The sequence below is a fragment of the Polypterus senegalus genome, chromosome 10 (assembly GCF_016835505.1).
Source record: "Polypterus senegalus isolate Bchr_013 chromosome 10, ASM1683550v1, whole genome shotgun sequence".
In the NCBI taxonomy this organism is placed as follows: Eukaryota; Metazoa; Chordata; class Cladistia; order Polypteriformes; family Polypteridae; genus Polypterus; species Polypterus senegalus.
In genome coordinates this window covers 172521052-172536240 of record NC_053163.1, presented here as the reverse complement: position 1 = coordinate 172536240, position 15189 = coordinate 172521052, and the positions used below count along the sequence as shown (strand labels likewise).

At 38.0% G+C, this 15189-nt stretch overlaps 1 protein-coding gene across 1 annotated transcript in view; it reads left to right on the top strand.

The window, feature by feature from the left end:
- tcirg1b (T cell immune regulator 1, ATPase H+ transporting V0 subunit a3b) overlaps positions 1-15189 on the top strand; it is a 42437-nt gene that overhangs the window by 9485 nt on the left and 17763 nt on the right. Inside the window, exons 6-9 of the mRNA XM_039767534.1 lie at positions 2292-2418; positions 6507-6589; positions 12571-12664; positions 12744-12956. Of these exons, the coding sequence (XP_039623468.1) occupies positions 2292-2418; positions 6507-6589; positions 12571-12664; positions 12744-12956 (517 nt within the window). The remainder of the gene's footprint in view (positions 1-2291; positions 2419-6506; positions 6590-12570; positions 12665-12743; positions 12957-15189) is intronic.

Genomic DNA, 15189 nt, shown 5'->3' with positions numbered 1-15189 from the left:
CTTATTGTTACATTTATAATCATATCAACGATTTTAACAAGAACGTCATTGCTCCTTGTTTAAAATCACTGACCCTACTGCGAGCTCCTCCTTCATGAGGCGTTGGGTTTGATTTAGAAATGTGACACTCGATGAACTTTTCTAATTGTTCCTACACACATTTAAGCACAATTCTCTCCTTGTTGTCTCCGGATGTTTGTATTATACATCTGGCTCTGTAAGGCTAATGGGAGTGTTATCCTAGCAGCATTAGTCTCTCAAAGGCCAACTAGTTTTAAACACATCTTTAGAATATGGAATTAAGCTGGAACTCCGGGAGAAGGCTTCTTGTTATATGGTAATATAGTAGTAGGGCGTTGTACCGTGTTAGCCATTATGGATGCAATAAGACGTCAAGCAAAGTGAAGAAGGGGCCTGAGCTGCCTCGAAACCTTGCATATTGTAATCTGTTCAGTTAGCAAATACAAGGTGTCAATTTGCTTGGCTTCTCATGGCAAAACAGTGTAAACTTCACACAGAAAGCGATTAGGCTATGAATTGAACTGTGTTCTTTACAGATCGGAGTCCATAGTGGTTGTTTCAGTTTACATGCTATGCCACTGCTGATCACCTTATTAAGGATCATCAGAATGGCTCAAGGCTGAGTGACTTGAATAAGATATTCCATTAGAAATTCCTTTAGGGAAGGAAATGTTCAATGTGCTGTTTACAGTGTTTAGAGCAGGGGTCTCCAACATTTTTTTCCCGTGACAGCAACCTTTACAAAATGAAAATGGCCGAGAGCTACTCGTGTTTTCTAATGTTTATTCTTGTAGCTTACTTCAACCCAAACAAACTGAATAAGCTTGTTTTGCCTGAACATTAACAAAATGTTGGTGTCCACAACTCACATTTTGCATTAAAACATCACACAAAAATATTTAGTTCCTCTGCAAGTACATTTTGTATGTCTGTATGCATTTTCTAGTGTATCTCACATTATTGAATTAAAACATGAATGCTGGCAAAACAAAACAAAGCAATTCCAAATGCACAGATCTGACTCATTCATCTGTCATTTTGTTACTTGTCACTGTTTCACTTCACAAGAGTATTCACAGGTCCAGTTGCATGTGTGATGTGTTTTTTAGTTAGTCAGATGACTGGCACTGAGGTGTCTGGTGGAGTGGAGTCACTCAGGTTCACTCTTATGGATTTAAATGTTTGTCTGTCAGTCTTGTTGTGAACTTTGATTTCATGACATTCATGTCAGACTCCCAGAGGGATGGAGACCCAAACAAAGCAGACATTTTCAGAGCTGCTTGGTGAAGATTCTTATAGCTATCTGGCAGTACTAAGCTCCAGAAATGCTAAGAGTACTGTTGAGACTTAGCTGCACGTTACTTTGAAGGTTTACTAATATATAAAATCCAATGTCTGTCTGCTTTTCACGAGAGAACTACTTAATGGATTTAGATTGTTTTTTTTCTATAATGTGCTTGAACATTCCAGTTGATTTTGCGACTTCTCTCATTTCGCTATGTATCATAGTTCGCTTGCCGTACCGATTTATTTGCACGAATCCGAGATTCACGCAACCCGTGGGGGACCGGAGTTTGGTTGGGGGGCCTTCCTCACTCACTCGCCAGCTTTGGGGTGCGTGTTCCTTAAATCCGCTTAGCTAGTGAACGAGAGAACAGTTGAATTCAAATTTGATTGATATTTAAAATAAAGTGTTATTTAGGTCTTGATGAGTCTGAATCCGGATATTCTCTTAAGTGTATGCCATATTGAAAAAATAGATTGCAATTCAGATTGTGGATCGTGGTTTTGTGTTATAAGGATTGTGATATGATTTTGTGGAAAGATGACCGCACCCCTAATTAGACTAATCAAGTTTTCAAATTTATGTAGGATTCATTAACCCTTTGGCGAGCTACTTGGAAAGGTGTTGCGAGCTACCGGTAGCTCACGAGTGACGTGTTGGAGACCCCTGGTTTAGAGGTACCTAAGGTTCTATGATGTTTCAGTTTTTGTGCTACCTGGCAGGCAGATGTGTTTTTGTTTGTGAGCAAAGTCTCTCATAAAGCACTTGGCAAAAGCTGAAAATTACAGTTTTCTAAGACGTAAAGTGGCCAGAAATGAGCTGGGCATATGCAGGAAAACCAAATTTAATATTGTATGTCATGCTGGTTTTATTATTATTATTACTTTTTTAAAGTCTGAGTAAATTACATTACAAAGAGTGTTTTGTCACCTTGAGTTAGTTTTAACACCTTTTTACAATGTGTTTTTTTTTTTTTTTTTCCCAGCTTTACTGCTGGTGTGATCCATCCTTGGAAAGCCAACGCTTTTGAGCGGCTCCTCTGGAGAGCCTGCCGTGGCTACATGATTGTCAACTTTGTGGAGATGCCTGAACCAATGGAGGATCCAGCCACGGTGAGAAAATGTTTTTACTTGTTTTAAATGGCAAGGCATTTTATATCTTCTTATTACTGACAAAGAACTCAAATCAAGTGAAATTGTGGTGTACTGTTAATTCCCTGAAAAAGCTAACTACCCTTTAGATTTTTAAAGGGTGACAAGTGATTTACTTGTCATTAAACAAAGTTCTGCAGCAGAAAAAAAAGAGAGTTCCTTTTTTGTTACTACAATGTTCAGACCTCTAACTTGGTTTGCCTGACATTTTTTGTAACCTTCTTTGTTCCTCATTTAGTTTTTCATTCAGATTTATAATTTGCTATAGGTCTGAATCAGTGTGAAGATGACTGTTAGTCACACTTAAGTTGTGCCAACTGCGGCAAGAAAAATTAGGAAGTGATGCTTCCTTTATGGAAAACACAAATAAAAGGTGATGGGAAATGAAACACTCTGGTGGAAACAGGGAGCCTTGTACTGTCATTTTGTGGTACGTTTTCAAACCTAGATTACTCAACCTGTGAGATGTCAGCATCATTTACTACACAATTGTGCTTCTCTCTCACATTTTAAAATGAGCATTATCACTAGACATATAGAGCATTATATTTATAAAGTTTGCAATCTGGCAAATCATTCTGTAGGTTTTCTGTGTTTAGGTAGGTAGGCTTTGAAATTTGCATTTTTCTTAGTAGCTGCTCTTGAGCGGATTGGATTTCAATTCAAGACTGTGCTTCAATTACACCAAAACTGAATATAATCAAATACCTAATCAGCATTAGGGGGAAAGGGAAAGTAACAAATTTATTTTTATTTATATTTATATATAGATATATAGGTCATCTTAACACGTAAATAATGGGGATAGGTGAAATAGGACAGAGAATAAAAAAGTTTCATTTTTTTTGTTTTATTTTATAACATCTATAATTATATACATTAATTATAGACATTTTTTATTGCTAATATCGATCTTTATTCATAAATCATTCATGAAAAAAAATTCGAGTAAATACATAATTTATGTTTTTGATGGCTCTTAATGTCGCTGGAAATGCAGCAGCTGCTTCTGTATCTGCACTTGCCGCTTCTCCAGTAATTTCTGTTATGAAGATTGTTTCTGTTTTTAAATTGATGGAACCATCCTCGACTACCTATGAAATTCTCATTGGTGTTGCCTTTTTCATTCTGAATGTCGTTAAAAATTGATTTAGCTTTTTCCGTTATGATTGCTTGACTTAATGGCATATTGCGTTCGACTTCATCGTCAATCCAGATGGAAAGTCGTTTTTCCATTTCCTCAATCACATTGCCTCTGGAATGGGTAATTTCTGTTGCAGAAGTCATTGTGGTTATAGTTGCTGATGATGCGATTTTTCTCTTTATTTTTTAAAATTCTCCGTATTGTTGAAATTGGCAAATTTAATGCAGTGCCGATATCGATTTGGCATTTACCTGCATCTAATCATCTGAGCACCTGCATTTTAGTTTCCAGTGAAATGCTTTTTTCTTGTCACTTTATTTTCTTTTTCTTTGTAACAACTCATTTTAACCCCAACCTCTGTGACTGGCTCCTAGACTTTCTAACTAGCAGGCCCCAGTCTGTAAGGACTGGTAATAGGAATTTCAGCCACCATTATCAGAAGCACAGGCACCCCACAGGGATGCGTCCTCAGCCCCATCCTCTACACCCTGCTCACCCATGACTGTGTCTCCTCCCACAAAGATAACATCATCCTAAAGTTCGCAGACGACACTACAGTTATAGGACACATCACTGGAGGGGATGAGGTGGCCTAAAGGAGGGAGGTGGCCAGTCTGGTGTCATGGTGTGAGGACAACAACCTCACCCTCAGCTTAGAAAAGATGAAGGAGATGATAGTGGACATGAGGAAGGAGAGAAGACCTCACCGGCCACTGTTCATCCGAGGGCTTGAGGTGGAGAGGGTGAGCAGCATTAAATACCTGGGCATCTACATCAGTGAGGACCTCACTTGGACACTTAACACCACACAGCTGGTCAAGAGGGCCCAGCAACGTCTGCACTTTCTGAGGAGGCTGAGGAAGTTTGGTATGTCGACTAAGATACTCCGCGGTCCATAGCAGTAGTGTTGCCGTACCACATGGTGATGCAGCTGGTCAAGATGCTCTCAACAATGCAGCTGTAAAAGTTGCAAACACCTGCAGAGAGTGGTAAAGACCTGCTGAGAAGATCACCAGGACCCCACTGCCCTCTCTGCAGAGCATCTACAACTGTAGAGCCCGCAAAGAACTGCCTTGACCCTTGGGGACCCCAGCCACCCCCAACACAAACTGTTCACACTTTTACCCTCAGGCAGGAGGTATAGACGTATGAAATGCTGGACTTCCAGGATAAAGAACTCTCTCTTTCCCAAGGCCATTAGACTCCTAAATAACTGACTGGAGTTTATAAACCTGTTTCACCTCATTCTGCAGTATCTACCTCACACAACTGTAACTGTATTTGACTTGTCCATCACACACCTACCTGCACAATTACACTTTATACTTCTATTCTGTTTTTATGCTTTATGATGCCTCTGCTACTTATTATTTATGTTTATCTTTATACATTGGTTTTGTCATTTGGTGTGGAAAGCAAAGAAAAAATTTCATTGTACAGGGAAAAGTGTTTTTTTGCTGTGCACATGACAATAAACTTTGAACTTAAACTTGGATTTAATGTACTGTACTGCACTGATATGAAACGTGCTGTGAGACTGCATGCGAGTATCTAATCAAATCGTGCGATTGCACGAAAAACGACATTTTCACTGAAAACCGCGCTTTTATGTGACTACAAAGTGAATCAATGAAAAATTAGAATAAAAACAAAAGTGTAATACTGAAACAGCGTTAAAAAGAGCAGCTTTAAGCTGGGTCTTAATATATATATTTTATATATTTATTTATAATTTACATATTTATTTATACTAGCTATCCCCCGTGGCTCCACCCATGTAATAGTGAAATAGGACAAACTTTAAAAATCAATAAAAAATGTAATTCTGGCCAAACAGAAGGTAGGTACACATTAACGTCAAATGTTGGCACTGTATCTGATCGTGTTCAGCTCTGATGGGAGAGTGTCCCCTGCGTTGGGAGAAAAGCACGTGGCTGTGATATCTCTGCCAATCAGCAGCTACCCTCTAAAACACACATAGCTGTGGTCTCCCTCTCAAAAACATCAAACATTACTCTTTAACAATCTTTAAATGATGATGTTTGCTGAACAAATGGGTATCACTAGCTAAGCGAAGGTAAGGTACTCTCCAAACATAGCGAGAGGGAGACCAATTCGAATGGAGGTTGCACATAAGTGAGGAGGGTCCCACCCACTCCCCTCCTTTCCTCAGCCTGCACCCTCTCTCTCTTGCAAATCAATCAGTACCGCAGGTGAACTATGATATTTAATGCATTGAGAGAAGTCGCGAAATCAACTGGCATATTCAAGCAAAATATAGGGAAAAAAAACCTGATCTAAATCTGTTAAGTAGTTCTCTCGTGAAAAGCAGACAGACATACGGAGGATTTTATATATCTTGTTACTGGTTTAAGTCAGTAAATATACAGAATTTAAAATCAATCTATAGTTGCCCTTTAAAATTATATTCCAGAGTGAGTTTGAAATGGGATTTGGAGTCCAGAGTTTAACAGTTTAAGGAGATTCCATTTAAATGAAGGCTAAAGGTCTGGGTGTTCTAATTGCTGGCTGTTTACTCAGGTGACCTCGGGTTAGTCAGTGTTACTTTTCTAATATTCTATCTTAGCTACACACTTCAGTGTTTACTTGTAAACTGCTTAGTTAATTCTTGTGAGTCTGAACATTAAAATTTTCATGTAGCTTATTTATATGCCATATACCCACCATCACAGCCTGCTGTGTTACATTATTTATACATTTTGCAATATGATTCATTTCTAAAATGTGGAGAAACCGTGTGAACTATAATCTGTGCTCTACTAAAATAGAAAGATGCAAAAGTGAACAGAGTAGAGGTAAAAGTATTAGTACTTGCTGCAAATTAACAGTTCTTGCATTAAAATCTCTCTTTCTTTGTCTTTTTCTATTTATTTACCTGATTCAGGGAGAGCTGGTGAATTGGGTTGCATTTCTTATATCTTATTGGGGTGACCAGATTGGTCAGAAAGTGAAGAAGATCTGTGATTGGTGAGTGAATCAGAGTCCTATGGTGATTTTGGACTATTTTGGATTTTTAGGTCAGGTGTCCTATTCCCATGTTAAAATCACTTTTATACTCTGCATTAATGCTATTGGATTAGTGCTGAGCAGGGACCAAATTATGATATTGATGCTGGTCAAGGGGCCTTTTTTCTGGAAGCTAAACAAAATAGTAACTTTTCATTTTTTTTTTTATTATTATTACCACGCTTATATTAACTTCATCTGTTTGTTGTATGGTACAAATCTGGTACCTTGTTCATAGCCTTGTAATCGATATTTAACGCACTTCCTACTGTCCAAATGACTTGAAATATTGCACACATAATCACTTCCGATGACAATACATGAATCAATAATCAGTTTCACTAATTGATCAATTAATCCATGTTAATTAAGAAATGAAAATTTCATATGAAGAATAGTTCAAGATTTAACCAATAGATGGCGCTAGTAACTGATAAAACTAAAGCAAACCCAAGACTAAAAAGTTGAAAATTATATATAATGTGTGTGTGTGTGTTTATTTATTTATTTATTATTTATTTTTTTTTTTTTATATATATACTTTTGCTAAGATTTTAAGAAGTGTTTTTTGAAAGCACCCACGCTTTTATTTTTTTTACAGGTGATGTGTGAGAGACTTATTTTTTACTTTTTTAGTACACTTTTGAACTTAATATAAGCGTGGTTTTTAAAAAGTATTTCTTTATAAATATATATTTTATATATATATTTTATATTATATATATATATTATATATATATATATATATTATATAGGTTTAGTTACGTTTGTAATTGCAAAGGAGTTAAACTTACTCAGAAGTAAATTAAGCATTGAAAGTTCATGCAAACAGTTTCTGCAGGTGCCCCAAGTTTTATTTATTACTTACAAACTCTGTCTTCATCAAGCAATGTGGGAACAAACTGTGTTGCTACAGTCACTGAAGCGTTATTTGGGCCTGTAGGAATTGTTTGCATTAACCTTTAAGCAGGGGTGTGGAAATCAAATGTATTTCTACTTGTCCACGGACAAGTAAATTTAGAAAATCCACTTGTCCACCAGTTAAATTCACTTGCCCATAAACAAATAACAAAAGTGAAAAATAGTTTATTTTTTCTGATCTCTTTTATTGATACCAAAACTGCCTTCCATTTTAAAACTGAAAAACGTTCTTTCAGGGAGTAGTATTTTGCCACCTTGCTCTAGAACATTATATAAAAGATTCCCTTATTTTAACTGGCTAATAAACAATGCCTTCATTATAGCTACACTAGTTCTTTTTTCATATATTACAGTTACATAACAGAACGTGTTCTTCAGCTTTTGTCTTGCAACATCTTCTCCCCCAAGAATCTTTACTATCTCAGACAGCATGGGCTGAATGCTGTTCATTTCTGCTTGAGCTGAACTGCATGGTTCCTGGACTGATGGTCCTGCAGAAGTGGATGCTGATGACTTTTCAGGTTTTTTATGAGTGATGTGCCTGTTGATAGGTGACAGTCATGGGTCAAACTCTTCTAAAGAAGCAGTATTGAACAGCCTAGCATAACGCTCAACCACTGAGCGTTCAGCTTTGAAAACGCTTTTTCAATTGAACCAACTTTTTTCTTACTTTTAGACTCATGTGTCTATCTGACGTACTAAAACCCCAGTTCCTATCCTTTTTCTTTTTGCACATAACCAATCACCACACGATAAACGTATTTGTGAAATTAAAACTAGTTATAAGCTTAGACCTCTGAATGGACTTAAACATGTATAACGAAAATTGTCTAGGTTTATAACTATTTTTAATTTAACATCCATTGAATTCTGCGTTCGTGTCTCCGACCTCCATCCAGATCACGAACCCAACATTTACACAATATTTCAGTTAAACCTGTGCGATACCCATTAAAATATCCATTTTTTTGGAGCCTCGTCACACCTGCCATAAACTTCTCTACACTGAACATAGACCTGAGGACCCCTTAATGCAAAGGAGCCAGCCACGCCACCGTGCCCCGCCGCCACCCATGTCTAATACATGCTTTAATGTATTTCATCGTGAAAAAGATATCAAGTATTTATCTTAGTATTCTGAATGTTCATTGAGCAGGAATATCATGAAGTCAATGTGCAGCAATTGCTGTCGGCTCTTCCTCAGTGCAAGAGGAAGTCAGTTTAAGAAGCGCGTAGAGATTAACAGCTGGGTCGGGGAACACAATATAAAGCATTTAATGTACTACATTAATTTATGATGGGGTTTGAGAAAACCTAGTAAATGAAACATTTATTTTAAGATGAAATTTAGTTTGCAACATTCTACTGATAAAATAAACTACGAGAATAAAGTGGAAATGTCGACTTTAATCTCGACATTTACATTTTTTTTTGTCTTCACTATGTCCGTATTTTTTTCACCATGGCATTAATATGCTCCCGTAGGTTTTTCAGGGCCTGTTGTGCCCGTTTTAATCAAGCAATGATCCATTTCTCATCCACGATGCTACTTGTTTCAGTTTCAGCAACACGCATACAGCAAGAACAACATGCTTACCGCAGTGCATTATGGGTTACGCAGGTAATTTCTAATGACATATTCGAAATTCCGCAAGATGGTACATTTCCAAAGAAGTAAATATTACCGATTGTTGTTGGGGGGGAAAAAAAAATCGCGTCTAAGTGATGATTTTTATTGATATTTCATAACATTTGGATACTGTTAGAATGTTTTCTTCTTTATTTTTAATAAACTGACAGCGCGAAACCAACTTGTTTTATATGAAAAATTCTCTAATCAAAAACGATCTATAGACAGCTCATCAGAATTGATGTCACGCAATAAATTTCTTAACTCCACAATATATCATAACCTACGCGAAATTGCAAATTTCAGGAAAGTAACTGCCTAACAAGCTTTATGTGGAGCAAACAATTGCATTGTAGGTGAAATGACCGCATTTTTATGTAGAAAAAATAAATTTTATCAATAATATATAAAAGTTATCGATTATAATGAAAAATCATCAAATTACATCGTAATGTCGGCATGAAAAAAAATGACCGCATCTCCAAGCGTGTAAATAGTAGGGTAAAATACTTATGTAAGACCACAAGAGTGATTCCCCTTTGAAAAATCAGCCATCATTTTGTAAACAATATTGAATACCAATTTGAGACATGAAGAACATACCTAAGTAGACTGTTTCCGCATGAAGTACGTACCCAAATGTTTAAAATTTCAAAGTAGTGGTAAAAATGTGCCCTGCACAGCACATATAATTCTTTTTTCTCCAGAAAATTGCACTTGTCCGCGGACAACTGAAACCAGAAAACACGCTTGTCCGACGGTCAATTTACCCATGTTGGACGAGTCAGGCGTTGGATTTCCGCACCCCTGCTTTAACGTTTAATTAATTTCCATTGGTACAGAAAAAGCTGTTGTTAATTCATTATTTGTTCTCTAAAAAAGGTCCTTTTTGCATAACTCTGAAAATGTAATTATATTTCAGTTTTTGATAACCTATTTCTTTACTGGACTTCAATAAAAAGTGGGGCAAAACAACTCCAAACAAAAAGACAAAAAATAAACAAAAATCTATGAGTTTAATAACAAAACAGAAATATGTGATACAGGGGAACATCAAAGTACAACAGAAAATAATAAACACATCTGCACTTCCGTGGCCTAACGAAGCAGTAGTACAACAACAACAAATTATTTCTTTTCTAGCCCAAAATCACACGAGGAATGCCTCAGTTGCATTTAACTGGCCCTGTTTTTTGACAACACCTCAGCCTTGAACCCCTAACAAGATGTAAAAGCTCCCCCCAAAAAAAAAAAAATAAAACGGGGGGAGATAAAAACAATGGAAGAAATCTTGGGGAGGACAATTCAGAGAGAGACCCCCTTTCAGGTAGGTTCAGTGTGCAATGGGTATCAAAGCATAGAGTAAATGCAACACACAAAACAACTCAAGTGATCCTCTTCACAGAGCTAGATGGCCAATCTATCATGGCCACCTCGGAAAATACATGACAGCAGTACAAAATACGTTGTTCTTGCATGGCGCTGCACACCAAGTGCAGAGGCAGTGCCGTCACAACTCTTAAGGCAGAATGCAAGAACAGATGATATCACTCACTAAATACAGAACTATCACACAACTCGTGGCTACTCTGTTACATGTGTCCACTGCTCAACTTCCACTACTTTGGCTCTCCTTCCTCACTCTGACCAACTGAGGTTTTGTTGCCAGCTACCTTCCAACTCTAAGCTCTCTCTGAGCAAAGCAAATGTGGCTCTTTAATATCGTGCCCCAAACACCTTCTGAGTAGGATCTAACTGTAGACCTCTGTAGCTCCATGATTGAGGAGGTACTCTGAACAACCTTTTGGACAGCAGATTTATGTCACTTGGTTTACTTGACAGTTGTCATTATTTGAGTCTGATAAACCTCCCACAGTCCTAATCTTAACCTTAGTGTAACATCACTGAGGTAAAATGCAAAGAGACAACCTCGTCAACAGAGTGGAGTTCTGGGGGTCTGCAGATAGAGTCTGTTGCACCTTCCGGGTACTCTTGTCTTTAAGCACTTCTGGTGTCCTGACTGACATCATTCATTTCTGTTGTCACATGTGTAGAACCCCCCACCCCTAACAGCACTAGAGATTTTTTTCACTTTAGCCTCACTACAGACATGTACTGGAGAATGCCAGATTGGTTGTCTTCCCCAGAATGCTTGTGAGACTACAACACATTGCCCCGAAGTGGTTTGGTGATCTTCAGATCCTGCAGTAGGTCTTCTAATATGACCTATGGCAGTTTTCCTCAGGTTGCGGGCTGCCACTGGTGGGTCGTGTGTTCCTGTCTTATATATAAACATCTATGCGTGGAAGTGTGTGTGTCTGTCAAGCCCAGAAGTGCAAGGCTACAGCAATGAAGCTCAAAGAGTCGGCAAGGTGGCCCCAAGTTAATGAGTCGGAGACAAACTCGCTTACCTGCTGATAGACAAGGGGGGCAAGTACGTTCGTAAAATTACATTACATTTCAATTTTTTTTGTGCCGATTTCAGTAGTTTCTAGGAGCCTGGGTTTTTTACAGCATGGCCTTACGCAGCTAGTTCTTTATAATAGTAGTGAGTCGCAGTGGGATGCCTAAGCGATCCACGTTTCTGCATGATAAGTTTCCATTCCCAGCTCTGACACATTCATTCAGTTCACCAAGGGGGAGCAATCAGCCCCACCATCCTCTTCCACCCACTCCTAGATTCATTAAAACCGGGGACAACCCTGCTACTCCAGGTCTAATGATAATCTTCTATTCACCAAGGGGGATAAATACTCTGATATTCATCTTCAATTTACCAAGAGAGACCACCACCACCAAAGGTTTGCAAAGACACAAACATGTGAAAAGTTGGTTGCGACCTCAAAAATGTTTCAGAAACACTGACCTATGGGATCTAGGATGGCCTCCAGCTGTGATCGTAACGTCTTCTGCTGGTTAACAAGTTCACATTTACCCAGAATAACTTCACAGTTATAAATATCTGTATATGTGCATATGTATTAGTAATGACTGTATGTACGTATTAGTCAATTATTCTGACAGTCAAAATTGTGATTTTGAGTTTAACAGTTTTGCACATTGAAGGCACCCCCGAACGCAACACTTTATGAACACAAAATTCATTCTGAATGAAATTTAGCATAACTACTACCACTGTGAAATGCTAAAAGCCTGATGATTTTTGAGCAAGACTGCTTCAACAGTTTCCTTCTTCAGGGATAATGATTTTGCACGTTTTGTACACATTGGCGTGCAGTAATTTACTGCAAAAATTTATAGCATTCAATGAGAAAAGTTATGTTCAGGACAAATTTGTTTTTGTTGTTTTTTTCTTCTTTTTTTTTTTTAAACTTGTTCAGTAAAGGAGTACACCATCAATTATTGCACTTCTTTTTGTGTTTTTCACCAGTTATCACACCCATATCTACGTCTATCCAGATAGCCAAAGCGAGAGAAGGGAGATTATCCAAGGACTAGAGACACGGATTCAAGAAATCCAGTTGGTCAGTGTTCATCTCTCCTTAGCTGCTTGGAAGTGGGCTGTTCCTTCTCGGGTTTCTGATGCTGCGCTGTTTCTTGCAGATTTTGACACAAACCGAAACATTTCTTCACCAAGTTTTGCTGAAAGCTATAGAGAATCTGCCTACTTGGATTGTTCAGATCAAGAAGAGCAAAGCCATCTATCTGGTGCTCAACATGTGCAGCTTCGATGTGACAGAGAAATGTTTGATTGCTGAGGTTTGGTGTCCGGTCCAGGACTTGCCTCTGCTTAGACAGGCCCTGAGTGACGGATCAGTAAGTATTAGTTAATGGTTAATGGTTATTGGTACAAAATCAACATTATCCAAAACTGATCATTTTTCCTTTGTTATTGATAATTCCTCTGTCTCCCCTTCCCCACAGGTGTCATCCTTGACAGTACTTTATCCTATGTCCCATTTAAATAACATCTCCTGGTCTACATATTTCCACTTGCATAACATTAATCGTATTCGATCCCCACACCACTGCTCTCCTCGCTCATAGCCTTGTCACTTCTCGTCTGGATTATTGCAATTCCCTCTTCTTTGGTCTTTCTCGTAAATCTTTTTATAACAGTGTTTCTCAACCTTTAAGTATTTGTGGCCCGAGTTTTCATAACAGTTTTAATCGTGTTCCCCCCCCCCAAACATTTTTTTTAAATGTAGATGCATATTTTATTATACCTACTTAACTTTTATCGACATTTATCTAACTCAATATTTATTGTTCTAGTATCCGAATGTAGTTTAAGTTAATTTGTTTTGGTTTCAACAGATGTTTTTTTTTTCATATTTTTGATTCTTGTTTTCTTTTTTCACATCTTCACGCCCCCTTTTTGTTACTTCGTGCCCCCCTGGGGGGGGCACAGGTTGAGAACCACTGCTTTATAAGCTTCAACTGGTCCAGAATTCAGCTGCCCACATCATTACTAGAACCCCCTCTATTCACCATATCACTCCCATCTTGCAGCAGCTTTATTGGCTTTCAGTTCAGCTCCGAATTCAATTCAAAATTCCTCTACTAACCTTTAAGGCTCTCCACAGCCTTGCCCCTCCATATCTGTCTGGCCTCCTGCATGTTGCCATTCCCTCCCGTACCCTTAGATCTTCTTCCTCCATCCACTTGACTGTCCCTTTCACCTGTCTTACCACTAATGCTCTGCTCCCAGCTCTGGAACTCATTACCATCTGAGCTTAGAAATACCGAATCATTTTCACTTTTCAAATCTAAACTTAACTCCTTTGTTTAAGTCTGTTTTTTCTGTTTGATTACAATTGCTCTGATTTTAATTTTTGTATTTTAGTTTTGTTTAGCTTTTGTTAGTGTTTTATTTATTGTTCGGTGTCCTTCAGTGTTTAGAAAGGAGCCTATGAATAAATAAAATGTAGTTTTAGTTAGGTGCTCTTAGGTTCCGTTTTCACACGGTTAGAGAAAGCGGCCCAGAGGATTCGGTCTTAGTGCAGAGATCTTCAGTCGTGGCGCTGTAAATTTTAGTTTCATCCAGCTTCTTAATAAGAACCAATTTATTTAATTCTAAACCAATGTGTTTTTGGGCTAAATGTTGGTTACCTTAACCCTTAATTGTTTGACAGTTTTTAAATACCTTAGCTGAATTTTGGTTGTATTCATTTCCTATTTTCTTAATAAGCCACTAGTTAATAATAAGAGGCAGATGAATAAGGATCCATCAGTTCTTCTACCAAATTGGATCTGTTTAACACTAGAATCCCTGAAGCCTACGAAAATCCTGTGTGTTGCTTCCAAACGGTGCCATCTTTTGCCTTTACGCCGGGTGCAGCTGCGTTGTTCTTATGTGTGACTGGACATTTCTTCCGGGGGCTTCTGTTCTCTTTCTCCGATGTAGAACCCTCATCCTCATGTGAGTTCACCTCTGTTATAACACGTCTTTATTTAAAAAACGGCAGTGTCAGATTGGGGGGATGACTATGAGAAAAAAAAACTGAATAAAAAAAAAAGCTAACCTTTACAAGTACCATAAATTTACACCGGCTGTTACAGACTCAAATCAACTGTATGTGTTTATTGTATATTAGTAACAAGAAGAGCAGCTCACTAGTCAAAATGGTAATTTTGGGAAGCACCTGGAATTGAACCCGCAATCTTTTGGTTAAGAGTCAGCCGTTCTTACCGCTGCACCACCCAAGCGATCGTGTCAGCGTCGTACCCTAACCCGATTTCTTTTTCTACGGTTATGTTCTTGAATAAAAGCGCTCTTGTTTTGTTATACGTGTACCTTTTGAGAAAGTGTTTATTTGATATTTGGACTTTAGTCTTGACACATTACACACTTCATGTCAAAATTTTGTCATTAGTACTGCAAAATGAAAAAAGTTTGTTTTACTTATGTGTTCAACATTTCTTGCCTCGCATTTCTTGTCATCCTACATTTACACAGACCGTTATAGACACGGAACGCACATGAAATGTATGTGTTCCAAATAACAATATATTATTTACCCTCTAAAACTCCAGACACCACACACCC